Source organism: Crocodylus siamensis, chromosome 6 (genome assembly GCF_052110815.1).
Source record: "Crocodylus siamensis isolate JL-2025a chromosome 6, ASM5211081v1, whole genome shotgun sequence".
Taxonomy (NCBI): domain Eukaryota; kingdom Metazoa; phylum Chordata; order Crocodylia; family Crocodylidae; genus Crocodylus; species Crocodylus siamensis.
This window is the reverse complement of record NC_143400.1, coordinates 16098783-16118174: the sequence shown is the minus strand read 5'-3', so window position 1 is coordinate 16118174 and position 19392 is coordinate 16098783. Positions and strand designations below refer to the sequence as shown.

General features: G+C 62.2%; 1 protein-coding gene across 2 annotated transcripts in view; it reads right to left on the bottom strand.

The window, feature by feature from the left end:
• Positions 1-17855, bottom strand: part of SEMA6C (semaphorin 6C) — a 32689-nt gene extending 14834 nt beyond the window's left edge. For both annotated transcript variants that reach the window (XM_090056345.1, XM_090056346.1), the window contains exons 1-12: positions 17700-17855; positions 11895-11978; positions 4494-4704; positions 4215-4329; positions 3112-3169; positions 2796-2852; positions 2618-2719; positions 2202-2292; positions 1734-1856; positions 1120-1208; positions 468-685; positions 137-268 (exon numbers count right to left, since the gene is read on the bottom strand). In XM_090056345.1, the coding sequence (XP_089912471.1) occupies positions 137-268; positions 468-685; positions 1120-1208; positions 1734-1856; positions 2202-2292; positions 2618-2719; positions 2796-2852; positions 3112-3169; positions 4215-4329; positions 4494-4611 (1103 nt within the window). In that variant the 5' untranslated portion in view covers positions 4612-4704; positions 11895-11978; positions 17700-17855. The remainder of the gene's footprint in view (positions 1-136; positions 269-467; positions 686-1119; positions 1209-1733; positions 1857-2201; positions 2293-2617; positions 2720-2795; positions 2853-3111; positions 3170-4214; positions 4330-4493; positions 4705-11894; positions 11979-17699) is intronic.
• Between the last annotated feature and the right edge of the window lie 1537 nt (positions 17856-19392).

Here is a 19392-nt window from a genome sequence, read left to right as displayed (position 1 = left end):
AAAACCACACCTCCATCACTTCCTAGAGCCTCCGGAGCAGGCAAAGAACAGCCAGACCCATCTAGACCCAAAGGGGAGGGGGAGCCAGGTATCCCAGCCCCCTGCCCCTGCCAACTGGCTGCACCAAAGCCAGTACCTGGGCTTGGGCACCTTGTCTTCAGGGACAGGCGTCCAGGCAGCATCCGGGCTCCGCTGCTCCTTGAACCTCCCACTGAACACACGCTCGATGTCATCCAGGTAGAAGGCACAGACAGCCGAGCCGGTGATGCTGGGGAAATGGGCAAGTGTGAGCATGGGGCACGGCTCGGACCCCCTGCCTGGGTCCTAGAGTTAGCAGGCCATGGGGGCTCAGGGCTTTCTCATGTTCCTGAAGGTCCCAGACCCCTTGTGGGGTGCACAGCCTCCCACCCCAGAGACTGCTGGGATATTAGTGGGAGAACTGGTAGGAGAGACACCTGCCATGGTACCTGTTGGCCTGGGTGGTGAAGACGCCAAAGACGGCAGGCCGCCCGTTTAGCTGGGCCACACCTGTGACAGCCTGCAGCACATCGAAGTAGAAGAAGCTGTCGCCGGGCACAGAGCAGTTGAGCCGGGCCTTGAGGAAAGAGGTCCAGTACTTCTCCAGCACGCGGGGCGAGCCGCCCAGGTCGTTCTTGCACACGCGTGCCACGCGCGAGAACACCACCTGGCACGGCGAAGTCCCAGTTACGGTGGGGCAAGAGAGGCCAAACTGCCCCTTAGCACAGAGGCAGCAGAGATGCCCCAGGGCCCATGGGTGTGCTAGAGCCTCATTCCCTAAGCTAATGATCCTACCCCTGCTAGGCCGCGCTCCCCTCCCCCAACTGGGAAAGAACCCAGGAGTCCTGACCCCCACACCCACTAGACGTCACTGCCTCCCCAGCTGGGGACAGAGGCTGTCGACTGAGGGCTCACGAAGCCTGGAGTGAAGACCCTGGGGTTCAGTGCCCCCAGTGCCTGGCTCCCACGGAGAAGCAGCCTGGCCTGAGGCCAGGGTGACAGGCAAGCCCAGGGACCCAGCTCTCTCAAGGCCCCCAGCATCAGCACTCCCCAGTCCGAGATGCCCAGGGTCCCACAGACCCAGCCCTGCCCCACGCTCACCCGGCCCAGCGTGGTGTACTCCATGGAGATCTCCCTGAAGAAGAAGTAGACGTAGCTGCCATGCTCCAGGGCATGGAGGAAGTGTGGCTCTGGGGACAGGAGAAAAGTTGGGTTCACCAGGCCAGGCCTGTCCAAGCAGCACCTGGCCTGGGTGCCTGCTGCCCTGCCCCACAGGAGCATGCTGAGACTGCAGCCCCACAGGGCATCAGGGAAACTGAGGCAGGCAGAGGGGCAGGGACAGGCCTGGGTTAATCAGGAAATGAACCCAGAAGTCCTGGCACCCAGGTCCCTTGTTCTGTCCAATCTCCTCTCCGAGCTGGGAAGAGAACCCAGCCGTCCCGACCCCAGCGACCCCCAGCCCCAAGCTTGGGGGCTACAGCAAAGAGGACAGAGGTTCAGACCTGCCACCGACTAGATGCCACAGCTCTCCCAGAACTGGGCACACAACCCAGGAGGCCTGGCTGCCAGGCAGCGGCTCGAGCTACTACAAAGAGAATCCAGGAGTCCTGGCCCCAGTGCCGTTCGTTCAGCTAAGACAGCTCCCCACACGTGCTTCTCTGAGAAAAGAGGAGTCCCTGCCCCCCCAGCTCTGCCCCCTGCCCCTGCCCCCTCACCTCGCAGCCACTTGGAGTCGTACTTGACTGTGCGAAGCATGGGGCTGCGCTCGCCCAGGCTGCGGTAGATCACCGCGTCGCTGGCTTGGAAGTCGGCCACCGTGGCTGAGTACAGGTTCCCGTCTGCAAGGGGAGAGCGGAGAGGTTGGGGTTGGAGGGGGGGAGGCAGGAGGCCGGCACAGAGGGGCGCCCCACATGGCCTCCCTCTTGCAGCAATGCCGGACTGATTTATCCTGGGGGGTGGACCAGCTGGCGATCTCCATGGGACACAGCTGGCTGTGCCCTGGTCATGGCTACCCTGTGGTCCAGTGCCCACTGGATCTGACTGCCCTGACATGGGCACTGCCCAGGCATCAGGGATGGGCCTCACCATCCCAGCCTCATGCCCCCCTGACCCAGCAGTTCGGAGTCATGTCCCAATCCACCCCTGCATTGCCCCACGTGCCAAGTCCAGCCACAGCCACGTACCTGCAAAGAGGGCCACGTTGGTCTGCTTGGCATCAAAGGGGCAGCGGGCCTGGCCATTCAGCTCCTCCCCCTCCTGCTCCAAGCTGCTGATCTGGAACCAGGTGCCCGGGTTAGTCCAGGGAGGACACCCATTGTGCAGCTCTACTCTGGAGACTGGCTGGGCTGAGGTCTGGCAAACTCATTTCACCCACTGCCACCCACTGCCTGCTGACCAGCCCCATGCCTTCGAGCCCAGGGCCTGGACTGGAGCCCAGGTGTCCTGGTTCATGGTGGGCAGCTCCAGCATGACGTCAGTGCTTTGCTCCCCTCCTGGAGTGGGCAAGGGGGCTAGCTGGCTTTGCAGAGGGCTACTAGCCAGCTGGGCTAATGGGGAGGGCACGTAGCCAGCTGTAGCAGGAGAAACCCTGTCCCCTTACCTTGTAGGTACGGCACATGGGGTTGAAGGCATTCGTCCCGCAGGCAAAGAGGGTCCGGTCATCCTTGGGCACCAGCACCTTGATGTAGTTGTAGCACTCGTCCTGTCAGGGGAGGGGACAGGGGGTAAGTACCAGAAGCCCCCGCTTCCACATCAGGGTGCAGGGGAGTAGGTCTTACCCTGAGCTTCCCGCGCATGGCACAGTTGTCCACATCCTGTGTCTTCCAAGTGAGATACTGATGTGGGGGAGGAAGAGGGTTAGGGGGTGGTGCCAGGAAGCAACCTTCTCCTGCATGGGCCTAGGCAGCGCCCAACACCATGCAGATGCCCTGGGACTGGAACCCAGGTGTCCTGCCTTCCAGCCTCTCTCCCAAGCGCTAACCATCAGGCTGCCCTCCTTTTCCCAAAGCTGAGATTAGACTGCAGGAGTCCTGCATCTCACCCCACACCCCACCGGGCCCTGCTCTGATGGACATGGTTCCCTCTGCCCCTTACCCTGTCTGGACACAGCAGCTCTTTGGCCCACTGGAGATCAAAGGCATACACATGGTCCCTGCAGGAAGAGAGAGGGGACGTGGAACTTGAATGGCTTGAAGTGGCAGCGACGCAGGTTTCGACTGCATCTCAGGAAACACTTCTGCACTGTCAGAGCGGGGAGGCCGTGGCATAGATGCCCGGGAAGGGTGAACTCTGAATCACTGGGGGGGTTCAAGGTGAGGCTGCACAGCCACTAGTTGGGGATGATCTAGGTGTAGCAATGCCTGTGTTTTACTGTGGGGATTGTTCAGACTTCTGGGCTTTGCTGGATGCCCCCCCAGCCATTTCTGCTCCATGTGTCAAGGGGTTTTCAAGCCTCCCTCAGAGGTAGTGGGTGTTGGCTGCAGCCCAGGCTGGGAACAGGGTCTGGGCTGTGCCAGTGCTCCTGCTGGCACCAAAGCTGGCAGGTCCTGGGTACAGTCTTGCCCCTTCACTCAGGCTCAGACTGATGCTGCATTGGGGTCAGGAAGGAATTTTCCCTCTTTCTCAGACTGGTACAGACTGGGGGGTTTGCCTTCCCCTGTAGTGGGGGCATGGCCTCTGCCTGGGATCTCTCGAGGGTGTATTGACAACATTTCACAGAAGCAGGATGCTGCTGCTGTGGGTCCCCAGCCTTCCCTGGGGCAAGTGGGTGGGGTGATGTCTGTGCTGTCAGGGCTGACAGTCGTCTTATGTAGAGACTGGATGATGGATTTGTCTGGGATGGTTTCCACAGGGCAGATCCTGCCTCAGGCAGGGGGCTGCACTAGACATGACTGCTGCAGCTCCCTTCCAGCTCTCAGATTCTATGAACCATCCCAGCACCCACGGGTCCTGAAATACCAGGCCTGGGAGGGCAGCAGGGCTGGTGGCGGAGGTCAGTGTGCTGGAGTGGTGTGCTAGGGGGGTGTAGAAGCTGTGCGAGGGCCATGCCTGATGCATACTGCGGTGGGAGGGGGCACAAGGGGCACGTCGGCACTGGCTGTGCATGATGCTTGTGCAAAACGTGCACGATGGGTGTGCTGGGGCGCGGTGCACACTGTGTGCTGTGGTTGAGGGGCAGCTTGCCCCGCTGCACTCACCGTGCAGCGACGAAGAGTGTCTGGTTGAGCCGTAGCATCCTCTGGAAGTCCAGGCCGAGCTGGGCCGTGTCATTGTCCCCCGCCAGGCCCCGGAACCAGGGGTACTGGGACGTGCCTGGCAGCAGAGGGAGGACAGGTGGGCATTACACACTGCCCCATGCTCACCCGGCGGGATCGCACCTGGGACCGCCACACCTGCCACGGCCCCACCTCAGACTCCCACCAAGGCATTCATCATGGTCGCCACTGACCGCCACGGCTGCCACCCAGCTCACGTACTTGTCAGGCCCACGGTGCTGAGGGGGACGAGGTCTCTGGAGAAGGACAGCGTGGCCGTCGGGAGGCTCCAGGCGAGGGCGAGGAGGAGCAGAGCCGCGGCCGGGAGGGAGCAGGGCATCCTTGAGGCCGTCCCAGGAGCAGCGCAGTGCAGGCAGGAATCTTCCCGGCAGGGCCTAGGGCTGCGTCATCCTTTGCTCGCCTGCTGCCAGCCCTGGGGAGACACGACTGGGCTTGCATCTCTGTAGCCTCGCCAGCACTGCCCCCATGCGCAGCCCCCAGCCGTGGATCCCCACGTACCCCGCAAACCCAGAGCAGAACCCAGGCCCCTCCACGCACCTCCCCCCCCACAGCTTGAAGGGAACCAGGAGTCCTGACTCCCAGCCCCACATGCCCTAACCACCAGGAGACACTCTCCTCCTGCACCAGGCATTGGGGGCTCATTTGCTAGTGGCAGTCCCTTGTGGCAGGGGCGCAGCAGGACCGGGCACCGGAGGCTGGCCCAAGGCAGAGGCAGGTGTGGGAGACTGAGGTGCTTTGGACCCCATGCTCCTTCCAGCAATGAAGGAAGAACCCAGGAGTCTCGTGCTTGAGCCAGTGACCCCTCCATCATCCAATCTGGTATCTTGTTCTTCCTCAGAGCCCCACTTTGCTCCCACCTACTCCCACCCCAGAGCCCAGACGGGAACCCAGGAGTCCGGGCTCCAGCCCCAAGAAGCCTGCTCCAGATTTACACCCCTTTCCACCACGCTCCCAGGCCCGTGACACTGCAGAGGTGAACCGGCGCTGTCTGGTCTGAAGGGGAAACTCCCAGTCCCATGGCCCCACCCCGCTTCAGCCCTATCCCCCCCATGACACACAGCTGCCCCTCGCAACTGGTAGCAAACAGGGCGTGTATCCCCAGCCCCCCCGCCCTGGCACAGGGCTGGGGAGCATGCAGGCGCAGCAGCTGGCGCGGGGATAGAGTTACCACCGGAGCTGGTTGGGGAAGCCGGGACGAGGGAGTGGACGAGGTAACTTGACTTGTTCTTTCTCAGTTTGCGTCTGGCAAGATGAACCCAGGTGTCCTCAAGCCCAACCCAGTTCTCACCACCAAGCCCCTTTCTCCTCCCCAAGCTGGGGCGAGAACCCAGATGTCCTGACACCCATCGCCCTAGTCTCACCGCCAGAGCCCATGCCCCCCAGAAACGGGCAGGGAACCCAGGCGTCCCAATGCCCAGCCCCGCTCAGTACTAACCCATCAGACCCCAGAGCCGGAGCAGGCAAGGGTGTGTATCAGGTTGCATGTGCACCTCTGTACACATACGTGTGTGTGTGTACAATATAGACAAGGTGTGCTGGTATCTATTCATACCTGGGTAAGAGGTGTGTGTGTGACACACCAGTGTAAACTGAGAGTGGAAGAGGTGTTTGTGGACTAGACACATGTTGCTGTATACTGTGGAAGAGGTGTGTGTTAGATGCACATGGGGGTATACTGTGTGCGTATGTGTGTACGCGCAAAGGGTGTGGTGTCCGTATACACAGAAAGCAGTGTCCCAGAAGTGGCGGTCTCTCTGGACACAGGGGACATGGAGAAGGTGGTGAGGGCATGCATCTGGGTATACAGTATTCATACTCTGTCCACACATCTGTGTAAGGTGTGTGCATGCTTATGTGTAGCCACTGGGAGGGCGTGGGCACCCCTGTCTACTGCTGGGGCATGTCTGGGTGGAGATGAGTGTGTATGCACACATCTGTGCGTACACACCCACATGGATGGGCATCCTGAAGGGTGCCAGGAGAGGCAGCTCCTAGCTGCCAGCTCACAGGGCACTGCGGGCAGCTGAGTCCCCGGGGCTGCAGCAAGTACTGGCGTCAGCATGGGGCTGCACTGGCAGGGGCTGACGTGGGTTCGCCTCCCGCGAGAGCCTCGGAGCTCCCCTTGGTCGGGACTTGACGTCGCTCAGCCTCCCCGGGCACCTCCCTGCCCTGCCATGGGCAGTGCTGCCTCCGGCAGGATGCAGGAGTGCTCCCAGGGGCGCCCAGATTCGCTCAGACCCGGATCTGGGGGTGATCAGTCTGGGGCAGTGCGGGCATATGGGCAGAGCAGGGCACGGTGCTGTCTGGCTCCCAAAAAAGAGCCCCTTTCCTCCCTACCCAGCCCAGAACTGAGAGGAGAACCTAGGAGTCCTGCCAGCCCCCCGCCCTTGCTCCAAAGACTAGCAAACAATGCTATCCCGGGGCCAAGATGGAAACCCAGGAGCAAGCCGTTAAGAGTCCAGGAGTCCCAGCGGCCAGTCCCCTGCCCTCCCTGCTGCGTAGCAGGGGTTACAGCCCAGAGCAGAGAGGGGGCATGGGGGGGGCGCGATTTTCCAACCAGGGCTGCGATTGCAACCCAGAGCCAGCGCCAGGAGGTATAAATAGCTGGGCGCAATCAGGCTGGAGTGGCTGCGATTAGCCATGGATGGTAATGCCGCCGCATGTGTGCAGAGGGGTCGGCCAGGGGCACAGGCACGGGGTGGGGCCAGGGAGGCCCATCTCAGGCCTGGGGGGGAAGCAAGGGAAGGAGGAAGGAGATGAGACAGAGAGGGGACGCAGGAGGAGAGTGATGCCCGGTGTGTGTCTGTGTCTGTGTGTGTGCATGCGTGCATGTCCTGGATGCCTGGGGCGTGGGGTGTGTCCCCCCTGGATGCTGATGGGGGCTGTGTCTCTATCTGTCCATCCCCTGGATGCCTCGGGGGGGGGGGCGTGCATGTGTGTGTGTCCTGGATGCCAGGGTGTGTGTGTGTGTGTATGTATGCGTGTCCTGGATCACTGGGTTGTGTGTTGGTGTATCCTGGATTCCTGGGGTGGGTGTGGGTATGTGTGTGTGTTTGTGTACACGTGTGCGGGAGGCTGAGGCTGAGAAGCTGGGAGCTGTTTTGCCAGCCCAGCCCCAGTCCCAGCCCCCCGGCTCCTGGCTGGATTGCTAATTACCCAGCACTGCACCAGCCCAATCAGGGCTAATTGGAAGCTGGGAATGATTAGCTGGAGCTGTAATTTGCAGGTGATGAAGCACTGGCTGGCAGGAGAGGGTCTGCCCTGGCAGGGGCTGGAGGGGTAGTTCTTTGTCCCCGCCCAACCCTAGCAGGGCACCGCAGCCTCCATGCGGGGGGCAGTGCCTGCTGCCCATCCGCCCCAGTGCAGATGCCATGGGGGCAGGCACATCTGGCAGCATCCCGAGGAGCCCTGGGGACTGGCAGCACCCAGGCAGTGCCCCCCAGCTGGATCTGGGGCCCAAAAGCCTTTGCCTCTAATGCAGCCTGGGGAAAACCCTATTAGTTGTGGGCATGGGCACAGGGTCAGGGCCATCGGGGGGGCGGGGAGTGAATTGGGGAAACTGCCCTGTACACCCCTGGGGGTGGCTCTGCACAGGGTACCCCTATGGCCAGCAGGAGGCGGTGTGGCCATGAGGGGGTGGGGGGTGGAATCTGGGGCCCAGAGCACTACTCCCAGCTCTGCCACAGGGCCTTGTGGAGTCCTGCCCCCCACTCGTGCCTCAGTTTTCCCTCCTGCCTGGGCTTGTCTCATAATGCCAGGATATACAGAGCCTTGCACCCTGAGGCCATGGCTACCAATGCAATGCATGGTGGGTGGCTCACCTCAAGCGCTCCCAGCCAGGCTCCAGGAGCTATCAATCATCATCCCATCATTAGCATGATCACTGTGATCATTGCCACAGCAGCGATCCAGCCTAGGAACAGCAGCCCCATGCAGCTGAGCTCACCCCGCCTTGCACAATGGGTCTCTCGCCTCACACGATGGACCCTAGGGGCGCACCACTGCCCTGCAGCTCCCTAGAGAGGCCCCTCCTGGCTAGCACAGCACCAAGAGGCCTGAGCACCAAATGGGATTTCTGTGGTACCCTGCCCCCAAAACCTGTGGCCAGGTGTAGGTTGCAGGCAGGCATGTGCCCATTAAGCCTGCCCAGGATCATCAGAAGGGGAAGGGACCTTTTTAAATAGTGGGAATTATAGAGGCAGCAACGGGTACATGCAGCGCCATGCACATCCCGGGGGGCACCCATTAGCAGGGCCCAGCCAGGCACAGACCCCAGGAGCCAGGCTAGCAACCCCAAGCTAAGCAGGGAACCCAAGAGTCCTATCTCCCATCTGCACCTGGCAGACAGGCCGTCTGGCGCTGGGAATGGATCCCAGAAATTTTGGCTCCGGTGCAGGGGAGAAAATCCAGGAGTCCTGGCTCCTAGCACCAGCCATGCATGTGTCTCCTGATGTAGGAGAGGGCAGGACCCCCAGGGCAGAGCCACTCCACAGCTTGGAGCAGGATGGGAGTCGGGCAGGGGGAAGCCTGGGCTGGATTCACTGCCCTTCAGACCCAATCCGGCCTGGGCACAGCTGGGGCTCAGCCCCTCCAGGCCCTGCCTGTCCCCGGTGAGCACCCTTGCATCTGGCACAATGGACCTCCCTTCCTCTCCTGGCATTGGAGAAGCAACCCAGGCATCCTGGCTCCCAGTCGTCTTTCCCGCCCCCCCACCGAAATCCATCACTCCTCTCTGCTCCATTATTTTTAACGAAGGCCCCGGCTGCCGGAGACGCCGCACGCGTCATTAGCGCCATTAATTACACTGCTGCAAAGCCGGCTCCCAGGGGAGCACCAGAGCCGCACAGGGGGAGGGGAGAAGGCGCCATGTGGGAGGGGCTGGGCAAAGCCCTACCAAAGGCAGAGCGGGGGCATGCAGCACCCCAGAGAGGGGCAGACTGCACACCGTGGGTGTGCATGCATGTGCCCATGTGGGGGCGTGTACAGGCTGTATGTGCCTGGGTGCATACGCTTGTATGTTCATGTGGGGTATTTGCCGGCATCGGTGCATGTTCACATGGGGGGTGTGCTCTCATGAGTGTGCACTCAGGTGTCTACACAAGTGTGTTTTTACATGGGCCTCTACTCAGGCAGGTGGGTATGTGCATGGATGCTGCTTGCATGGGTGTGTGCTCACATGGGAGGCAGGGGATGCTCACAGAAGTGTCCCTGCATGGGTGTGTTTTCATGTGGGCATGCATGGGTATGAGTAGGTTCAACTGGGTGTATACTTACAGGGGTGTGCATGTGTATTCAGTGCTCAGGTAAAAGCTGTGTTTACATGGGTGTGTGCCTACACACATTTTCACATGGGCAAGCATATTCACATGAGTGTGTGCTCACATGGGTATGCATATGAATGCAGTATTCATGTAAGTGTTCAGGTGGGGGTGTGCCTATAGAAGTGTGGTTTCATGTGGGCATGTGTTCACGAGGGTGTGTACTCACAAAGGTATTCACATAAAGGTCTTCATGCCGGAAGTGTGTTCACATGGGGTGTGTTTCTACATAAGTGTATTTTCACATGAGCATGTGTGGCTATGTGTTCACATGGGTGTGTATTCATGCAGGGGTACACGTGTATGTCCGCTCATGTGGGGGGGTGTGTGTGTCTAAGTAGTGGTCCTGTAGGACTGTGTTCACATGAGTATGTGTCTGCTTGGGTCGCACATGTATGAGTATGTACTCACACGTGTGTTCAGGCAGGTATGCATGTAATAGGTGGCATGTGTGTGCTCACATGGGTATGCGCGAGTGTGTACTCACACAGCTGTGTGTTCATCCAGAGGTGCTTGGGCCTGCAGGTGAGGAGGTGGGGGCACCCCGACATGGGCGTGTACTCATATCAGCAGGCGTGTGCATGCAAGTGTGTGCTCGTGGGCCTATACTCATGCAAGCCCAGGAAAGGACCAGGCCAAGCCGGATGCTGGTGCCAGTGCCAGTCAGTTAGAGTCACCCTGGGGCTGCCCTATGTACAAGATGCTTTCCCTGAAGCCCTGGGAGCCAGCACCGTGCACGTACCCCATGCTCCAGGGCAGAGACTGGGGGTTAACCCTGTGGGTTCCCACTGCCAAGCCCTGCCCAGGCAGCCATGGCTGATGTGTGGAGCCCAGCAACAGTTGGGGAAACTGAGGCACAAAGTGAGTGGTAAGTTGTCTGCAATGAAGCTGCATGGGGATTTGAACTCCTGGCCCCAGAGTCCTGGCCTGCAGTATCCACCACTTTGTCTCAAATGCCCCTAGTTCCTGTCTGCAGTGCCCCCTCACTTTCTGTCTCAAAAGCCAGGCTCCCACACCATGGGGGAGGTGGGTGGGGGTGAGGTGATATGGCCAAGGCCAGGCAGTAGTGCAGTGGCAAAGCTGGGAGCAGAGCCCTAGTGTCCTTCCCCCTACCCCCCACAACTCACAGCCTGGTCCCTTCCTCCCTGCTCCTATGATGCCCTGGAAGCCCAGCCTGCCCCCACCCACCTCCCCCAGCTCAGTGACCTACCTCCTGGATGAGAACCCAGGAGTCCTGGCACTGACACTGCCGATCTAACCCCTACCACTACCCTCCCCACAACCTGCACACAGGACCCAGAAGTCCAGCCCTCATCTCTAGTCACTGCACCAGAGGCTGCCGGGGTGGGGACAAGGGTGTTGGCTCGGTGCCATGGGGGAGCCCGGACACCTGGGTCCAACAGCCCAGCGCTCTAATCAACCAGGATCGGACCCTCACTCAGGCCCTCAGAGCCTGCCCCCCACTCCTCACCTGATCCATGCCCCCAAGCTGAGCTCTGCCAGAGACTCACCCCCACCACCAGCCACACGGGAGCTATGACACACACGAGCCCCAACCAACAGGAGGATGCCAGGCCACTCCCCAGAGCCCCGCATGTCCGCGCCCAGCCCACGTCTGGCTGCGTCAGAAATTAAAATATGAATAATTCAGCTTCAGCGGCCGGTTGGAGCCAGCCTGGAGACGTGACGGGGACAGTGGCCAGGGGAGCACCGGGGACATGCCCCAGTGCAGCCAGCATTAGGGTGCAGCACAGCCAGTGCTTTGGGTAGATCAGAGACCTGGGTGCAGGGCTGGGGGGATGGCTCGGGGAGCCAGGCACCCCCACGCCCTCCACACTGGTCTCCCATCCAAATGACAAATGAGCCAGCCCCTGTTTAGCTTTGCAGAGCGTGGTGCTAGTCTGTGCCAGGAGGCCTGCTGGCTGCATGCCAGCCCTTGCCCAGTGCCAGCGCCCGTGCCTGGCAATACTGGTCCCTCCGTGGGCTGGCCAGTGCCAGGAGGGTCCGACATCTACTGGAGTCCTGCAGCCTAGTGGGATGCACCCAGTGCAAGGCTGCGGACACAGGGTAAAGCTAGACCTGAGCCAGCCTCAGCGCAGCGACTCTGCCAGTTAGAGCAGCCCCAGTGCCAGGCCCAAGTCTCTGAACTTGAACCTGTCTCCCAAGCCTGGCAACCACCACACACCCAAACGCCTGGGTCCCACCGCTCCTCCCTGGCACCTACAGCTCAGCCTGGAACACCCCAGACCCAGGATCCACCCACTAGCCCACAGCTGGGCCTTACCTGGGGCTCACGGGTCCACGGCAGCTTGACAGCACCTGAGGGAAGCCAGGGGGGCTTGGGTGACACCCAGGGGGTCCGGCAGGGCTGTGAGGGGAAAAGAGAGGTGAGATCCAGAGCTGGCCACATGTGGAGACATCGGACCCCCCCACCATGGGACCCAGGTGTCTGGGTGTGGGCGTCTCCCCACACCACCAGCCATCGCACCCTCCACCAGACACCCTGAGCATGGCAGAGACTGTGCTCAGCCCTGTCAACGCCCCTCAATCCCAACCCACAGCCCTACCAGTGCCCCTCACTCCTGACCTGCAGCCCACCCCCAGCACAAGCACGAAATGGGATCTGTGATACCCAGCCCCCCACCCCTTTGAGGCCCAGCATAGGACAGGGGGAGCTGCCCATGTCTCTTCCCTCCGATACAGCCCCAAGCCCAGCCCCAGCAGGGCACCGAGGACTGAGGCAGAACTCCTGGGCTCTACCCCAACTGGGGGGAGTGGGGAGTCTGGACACCTGGATCGCCAGAGGGTATGTGGCCAAGGGAGATGATGTATATGGAGACGAAGAGGCATCAGCATGGTGCCCATGGGAGACCCGCCCCCCCCCCCCCCCCCGCACAAGAGACAGGGAAGCCTCTTGTGTGCCAGCACCAGTGTGCACTTGTGCATTCACATACATGCACACGGCACCCCAGTGTGCGGAGCCATGATCCAAGTCATACACAGGGGGAGCATGTGCACACCTATGTGACCACACGCACACATGATCCCTGTGCAAACTCTCACCCCCACTCTGCCTTGTACTAATCACCCCTCCCTGACACTGGCTGCAGCTGCCTTTGCCCTGGTCCCCAGTCAGCGCCTGACGCTGGGGCTGACCCTGAACCTGGAGCCACCAACCACTGATCACATGGCCCTGGGCCAGGCAGACCCGGGGGCAGGGAGCAGCGCTGGCAGGGGGACAGGGCACAGGGGCCCTGGCTGCAGCTCCCAGGCCCTGGCACATCCCCAAGGACTGAGTGTGCACACACCAACGTGCAAACCCCCCATGCAACACAGGCCTGACTCAGCCCCTCCTCTCCTGCCAGCATGGGGCAATAGCTGACAGGGCTGCCAGGGGCCTTGGGGACCAGTGAAACCAGTGCCAAGCTGCCCTGGGAGCAGGACAGGGTTGCACACGCCTCCACACGCCTGTACATGCTTGCACACACAGCCTGCCCTGACCTGGCTGTCATAACCTGCCTGCAATCATGCAACCAGGACACCTGGGTCCCAGCAACCAGGCAAGCTCTGTTCATTGTTTGCCACTCACCCCTGCCCACAGCCCAGCCAAGACCAGCCCGATGCCCCCAGGATCCACACGATCCAGCAGCCAAGAGCCCTGGAACCTGGGTCCTGTGACCAGACGTGCCTCACGCCTCCAGGCCCACCAAGGCACCCAAGTGTCTAACTCCCATTGAGGCTGGGCTCCTAAATCCCTTGGGGGCAGGGCTCTGGGCTTCGATTTCCCTTCCTGTCTCGCATCTGGTCAGACCAGGAGAGCACTGGGAGAGGTTATCCCCCAGGTCTGTGCTGTGCTTGGCACCACTGGTGCCCCATCTCTGCCATGCCAGCCTTGCCCAGCTGCCCTGTGAAGGGCTAATGGGATAACACTTGAGTGTATTAATTAGCCCCAGTCCATCTATTGGACACCCCCCCACCCCACACCAGCACGCTGATCCATCCTGCCTAGACCTGAGGGCACCAGGACACCCGGGTTCCCTTCCCAGCTCCAAGACAGGAGCGTGGGGGCTCTGCCGGGTTACGGCAAGAACGGGGGCCCCGAGCCAGGACTCCTGGGTTTGTGTTTCCCGACTCTGGGAGAGAGCCAGGGCTCGTGGGTAGGCCGGGCGCCAGGACGCCTGGGTTCTCTCCCCAGCTCTGGGAGGGGAGAGATTTAGGAGTCAGAGCTGGTGGGGGCAGCGGGCTGGGCACCCAGACTCCTGGGTTCTCCCCCTGCTATGGAGGAGGGGTGGGACTGGGGGTCCAAAGCAGAGGGGGTGCAGGGCACCCAGACCCCTGGGTTCCCCAGGCAGGTCTGGCTTCTGTGCGGGCCTGGCTCTCAACCCCTAGCAGATGTGGGCTGCGATCAGTGCCAGAGGGGAGGTGAAGGGGGGCCTCGGCCCTGGCTGGGTCTGGGACAATGGCAGGAAGCAGCCTCACAGCCGGGACATCCGGCTGGAGCTGGAGCTGTTGCTGCTGCGGCTGCCCGCGGTCAGCCTGGCCCATGGCCCGACATGGAGCCCCGACGTGGGGAGACGCGTGGCCCGGGCACGGGGACTTTGTTCCCCAGCTGCAGCCACCTCGGTGCGGGGCTGGGAGGTCCTGGCAGCTCGTCTCCATCTAGGATCCAAGCGAGCCACTAGCATCACTGCAGCGCCTAGAGCCTGGCCGCACAGGCCAGGTACATAGTGGGGAGAGGCACCAGCAGGGGATGCACCCACTGCCCAGGGCCTGCCCTGGCCTCCAGCCAGAGGACCCAGGGCCCCAATCCCTGCCCCAGCACACTCACCCCAGCCCCTGCTTCCCACAGCTGGGAAGAAAACCCAGGAGTCCGGGCCAGCAGGGGTCTGTACCCACGCAGGGGCCCCAGGGCTGGGATCACTGGACACCTGGCCCAGGTCCCAGCCATCACCATTTCCCATCCTGCTTCCCCATCTCTGCGTGTGCCTGTGTGCATCTCTATATTCCAGTCTGTGTATTCATGTGCATGTGCATATGCGTGCGTGTGTATGCCTCAGTGTACACGTGTGCACACACCTGTCTCAGTGCGTGCATGTGTCTGTGTGTGTGCCTATGTTCCCATCTGCGTGCATGTGTGTGAGCGTATGTGGGCATGTGTGTATGTCTGTCTCAGTGTGCATGTGTGTGTCTGTATGTGCCTGTGTGTGTTTCTGTCTGTGTTTGCCAGGCGCTGTGTGCGTGCATCTGTGCGTGCCTGCACATGCCTGCCTCTGTGTGTGTCTGTGTGCGTGCATGCGCCTGTCTGCATGCCTGGCGTGATCGATCCCCTTATTTATTCCATTGTTAAAGGCTCGTAAACACAATAACTCAGGGAAGGGGCTGTGGCAGCGCTGGCTGGGCTGGCGGGCAGCAAGCGGGGCAGGGGCAGGGCCGAGGCAGCAGCGGGCATGCGGGGAAGGGGGGCGACTTCACGCCCCTTCACCATGCAAGGCACCCGCTCTCCTCCCTCTGCAGGAGCCCAGCCCGGAAGCAGCAGCTGGAAGCAGCCGGCCACGAAGCCTCCTGGCTCCCCTCCGTGCGCCCGGCACTCGCTCATTGGCCGTCGTGCGATGCCTGTAGAAAACACTGCGTATGGCCCCTCGCACGACGGCCTCTGCACCCTGGCACCTTGTATGGCACCCAGGTGTCCCCAGGCCCACTTGTGCCTGTCTACACGCACACGCTTCAATCCTGCTCCACTGCCCATCGCTACCCAGCAGTAACGAGAAAGGATCAGGGGCAAAACTACATGGGGAAATAATACCAGTATAAGTGTCCTGTATCCTTATCCCAGGACAGCCCCTTGCAGGGTGAGGAAAGGTGAGACCTCGACAGCCCCCCCAGGACAGCAGCAGGTCTGTCCGCTCCGGGGTCTGTGGGATTTAGCATGCAAGCCCCACGTCTACAGCCCCATGACCCCAGCCCACAGTGGTTTGGGCAGGGTGCTCCCAGGATGGGCTGCGTGGGCACTGTATGCCAGCCACACCTGGGCCCCAAGCCACATGATCCTGCCCGCTATCAGCTCCCAGGCGACAATCAACAGTGAGGCGGGGAAAAAAAGGCTGTTTTCTTCTCTCGAAAGCCAGAAAAATAGGGCAGAGCTTGCACCCAGGCAGAGCAGATGCCCCGGCATGTCGGGGACCTGTGTCCCTGTTGCCAGTGCCTCACTCTCCCCCACGCCTGGCCCCAGGGGGAGCTGTGGCCTGCATGCAGGTGAGGCCCAGGACAGACCTGGCTATAGGGGGGGCAGGGAGGGGGCATCAGGGCACACGTGTGCCACACAGAACGGCAGGCGTGAGAATGAGGAGCCGGTGTTAATTTGTGCCCTTGCCTAGGACCCACACGGCCCCCAAGGGCAACCCCCTGCCCCCAGGCAGCCCCGTAACCCCGACCCCACCCAGACACAGCTGCATCGGGGAAGGGGGGCAAAGGCTGCCCCCACTGCTGGGACATGAAACCCCATCCAGACCTCAGGGCAAAGCCAGCAACTCCAGCCCAGCAGGCAGCCCCTATCTTTACACAGGACTTACAACAAGGCAGCATGTTCGTGCCCCCCCCACAAAAGGGAGTACAAGATCCATCTCCAATGCACCACAGCCACCTCCTCACCGGCTGAGATGCGGCTGGTTCTGGGGTGGAACGCGGCTGCTCTTCACACCCCACGGAGGAACAGCCCCAGCTAGTCCAGTCCCAGGCTGCGCCAAGACTCTGCGCTCAGTACCACAGGTGGGGAAACTGAGGCACAGAATGGGGATGTGGCATGCTCCAGCCCACACCGCAGGGCAGGGCCAGGCGCAGACCCTAGGCATCAAAGGACCCTGCACCTTTCTGGATCCCAAAGCCCTGAGCTCACGGGCTCAGCTGGGCGCAGTACGGGACTCGTGACACGCAGCTGAGCCTGATGCACCCACCCAGCGAGGGCAGTGCCTCCACCAGAGAGGGGAAACTGAGGCATGGAGCAAAGAAGCGGCTTACCTGGTCGCAATAAGAGATCCAGGTACGGGGGCTCCCTCTGCCTGCCCAGCCCCACGGCGCTGGGGCTCCTGTCCCCGGCAGGCATCTGGCCTTCGTGCGCTCACCCAGAGCACCCGCGCCCCAGCCTCGTTTTCAAGAGGCTCCTCCCACGCAGCCAGCAGGGGATTGGCCGCCTCATAGCCACGCGCCTCCCGACTGGGCGACCCGCGCCCCCCCAGCAGAGAGCGGGAACGTGGCCCTCGACGGGTTCACACCTCCCCGGCAACCACGGTTCATACAGCGCCAGGCACGCTGGCTCCAGCGGGGTCCGATCCCACCGTGGCCTCTGGATCCTCAGAGCCCAGCAGGCCCCAGGGGCCAAATTCGGGCCTGACCTGGAGCCAAGGACGGGGAAGCGGGAAGCCAGGCTGGGCCCTGCAGTGCACGGCGCTGCGCATTCACCCGCAGACCCCAAGCGGTGGCTGCACCCGGCCCCCCAGCTCCCCCCGGGCCGTCACACCGCCCCCTGCATCCCACCCGCCTCCTCGGGCCCTCCTCGCACTGCAACGCCAAGCAGGCCCTTCGCCTTCCCGCCCCTGCGGCGAGGGTTAACAACCCCCGTTTTCCGGGATGTTTCCAAGCTGGGATCAGCTGACCTGGAATCAACTGGGAGCTGCTGGCCCTCTCCCTCCCGGGGCAGGAGGAGCTTGGCAGGGCCGGTGCCTTCGGCCCCCACCCCGGCCAGGGCCAGGGGCACAGGCTGCTGCTGGCGTCGGGGGCTGGCCGTGCTTGACGGGGCCCTGGCACCGGGCGCAGCCCGTGGCCCCGCCGGGGGCCGAGCCGGGCCAAGGTGGGAAAGTTCCCCTGGCGCAGCCCCGGAGGGGCCAGCGCCCCCCCGCCGCGGGCACCGCTCGTGCTGCGCGAGGAAAGCCCGGCCCGGCCCGGCCCGGCCCCGTGCGCGGGGTCCCCGCTCCCCCCGGCCGCTGCAGGGCCGGCGCCGGGCTCCGGCCGAGACCCCGCGGCCGCGGGCGCTGCTCGCCCCGGGGCAAGTTTCACCCCGCGGCCCCGGCCGCCCGCGCCCGCGCCCGCGCCTCACCCGTGTCCGCGGCGCCGCCCGGCCCGGCCCGGCCCGGGGCGGAGGCACAACAAAGCCGAGCGCGGGGCTCCGAGCCCGAGCCGCCGCTCCGCTCCCGCCGGGCTCCCGGGCCGGCCCGGCCGGGCTCCCCCGTGTGGACGCGGCGGGCTCCGCCCCGCCCCGGGCGAGCCCGCTCCGGCAGCGCCTCCCCCGGCCGCGCCCGCCCGGCCCGCACACGGCTGTCACCTAGGAGCGGGGGAGACACCCGCGAACCCATGTGACACCCGTCACCACGTGTTGCACCTATACATGCGTGTGTCCCCTGGGAACGCAAGTGACACCCGTGAACATGCGGAGCACCCACAAACACGGGCCCCCCATGAGCGTGTGTGACCTCTATGAACACGTTACAGCTATGAACTGGTGTGACTCCCGTGAGCACAAGTGACACCTATGAACACGTGTGATACCTATGAATGCGGGTGACACTATGAACATGTCTACACCTAGTCACCCATGAACACGTGACACCAGTAAACACGTGACCCCTATAAATGTGTCACGTACGAACACAGGTGACACCCATGAACCCATCTGACACCCATGAACACACGTGACACCCATGAACATGGGTGACCCCTATGAACTTGCATGGCACCTACAAACAAATGCGAGACCTACAGACATGTGGGAGACCTCTGAACCTGTGTGGCCTGTTCAGACACGTGGGAGTTGGCACGGGGCAGTCACCTCTCTGCTGAGGCTGGAGTGAGGATGCACCTCTCCTCCTTCCCCCCTGGCCAAGGGAGGCCTCCAGGCAGCAGAAGCTGTTATCTCCGCGTGGGGAAGTGGGGGAAGGAAGCCCAGCCCTGCCTGGCTCCTGGCTCCAAGACGGCTGTGGGTAGGTCACTGAGACCTCACCTTCCCGGAGCGGGCCCTAGGGCACACGCAGCCGGAGCTGGGCCCAGCCCTGGAGAGGCTGACTCTAGCCCCGGTGTCAGGAGACACTCTCAGAAAGAGGCAAATAAAGGCCCTGACAAACCTCGGGCTGCGGGAAACATCTGTCACTCGCTCTGCGCTAATTAGCCATCTCCTTCTCCCTGTTTCTCTCTATTTTTTTTTCTCAATGCAGCATCGGAAGGGGGGGTGGAGGTAACTACACGCAAACACGACCCCCAACCCCACCTTCAAAAGAGCAGGGGGATTCGCAGAAAGGTCTCTGCCCAGTGACCAGGCTGGCGGGACCGCGGAGGAGGGGCAATACAACTGCCGGGGGTCAAGGGGACCGGTGGGACCAGATCAGCCACATTTTCTGGTCCCCTCATTGTGGTGGTGAGGTTGGGGCCTGGCATGGCTGGGAGGACAAGGTGAGGTGGGGGGAGGTATATGCCAGGGTCTGGCACGGGTAAGTATATTAGGTAGATATATACATGCATACAAGGGTGTACCTGGGCTGGAAAGATCCAAGGATGTCTATGGGATAGATAGATAGATAGATAGATAAATAATTCAAGGTAGGTGCATAGGAATAGGAACAGGCAGGTACTCCCGCCCCACCGTGGCGCTCAGCGCATGCTCCCTTCCAGCCCTTCCTTGTAAGCCCACAGCTCTGATGCCCACCCCAGTCCCAGGGTTACAGCTGCCTCTACTTCCACGGACCTGGTCCAGCCCCTCTGGGCTTCTTTGAGACCCAGGAGATCAGACCCCAGACCTC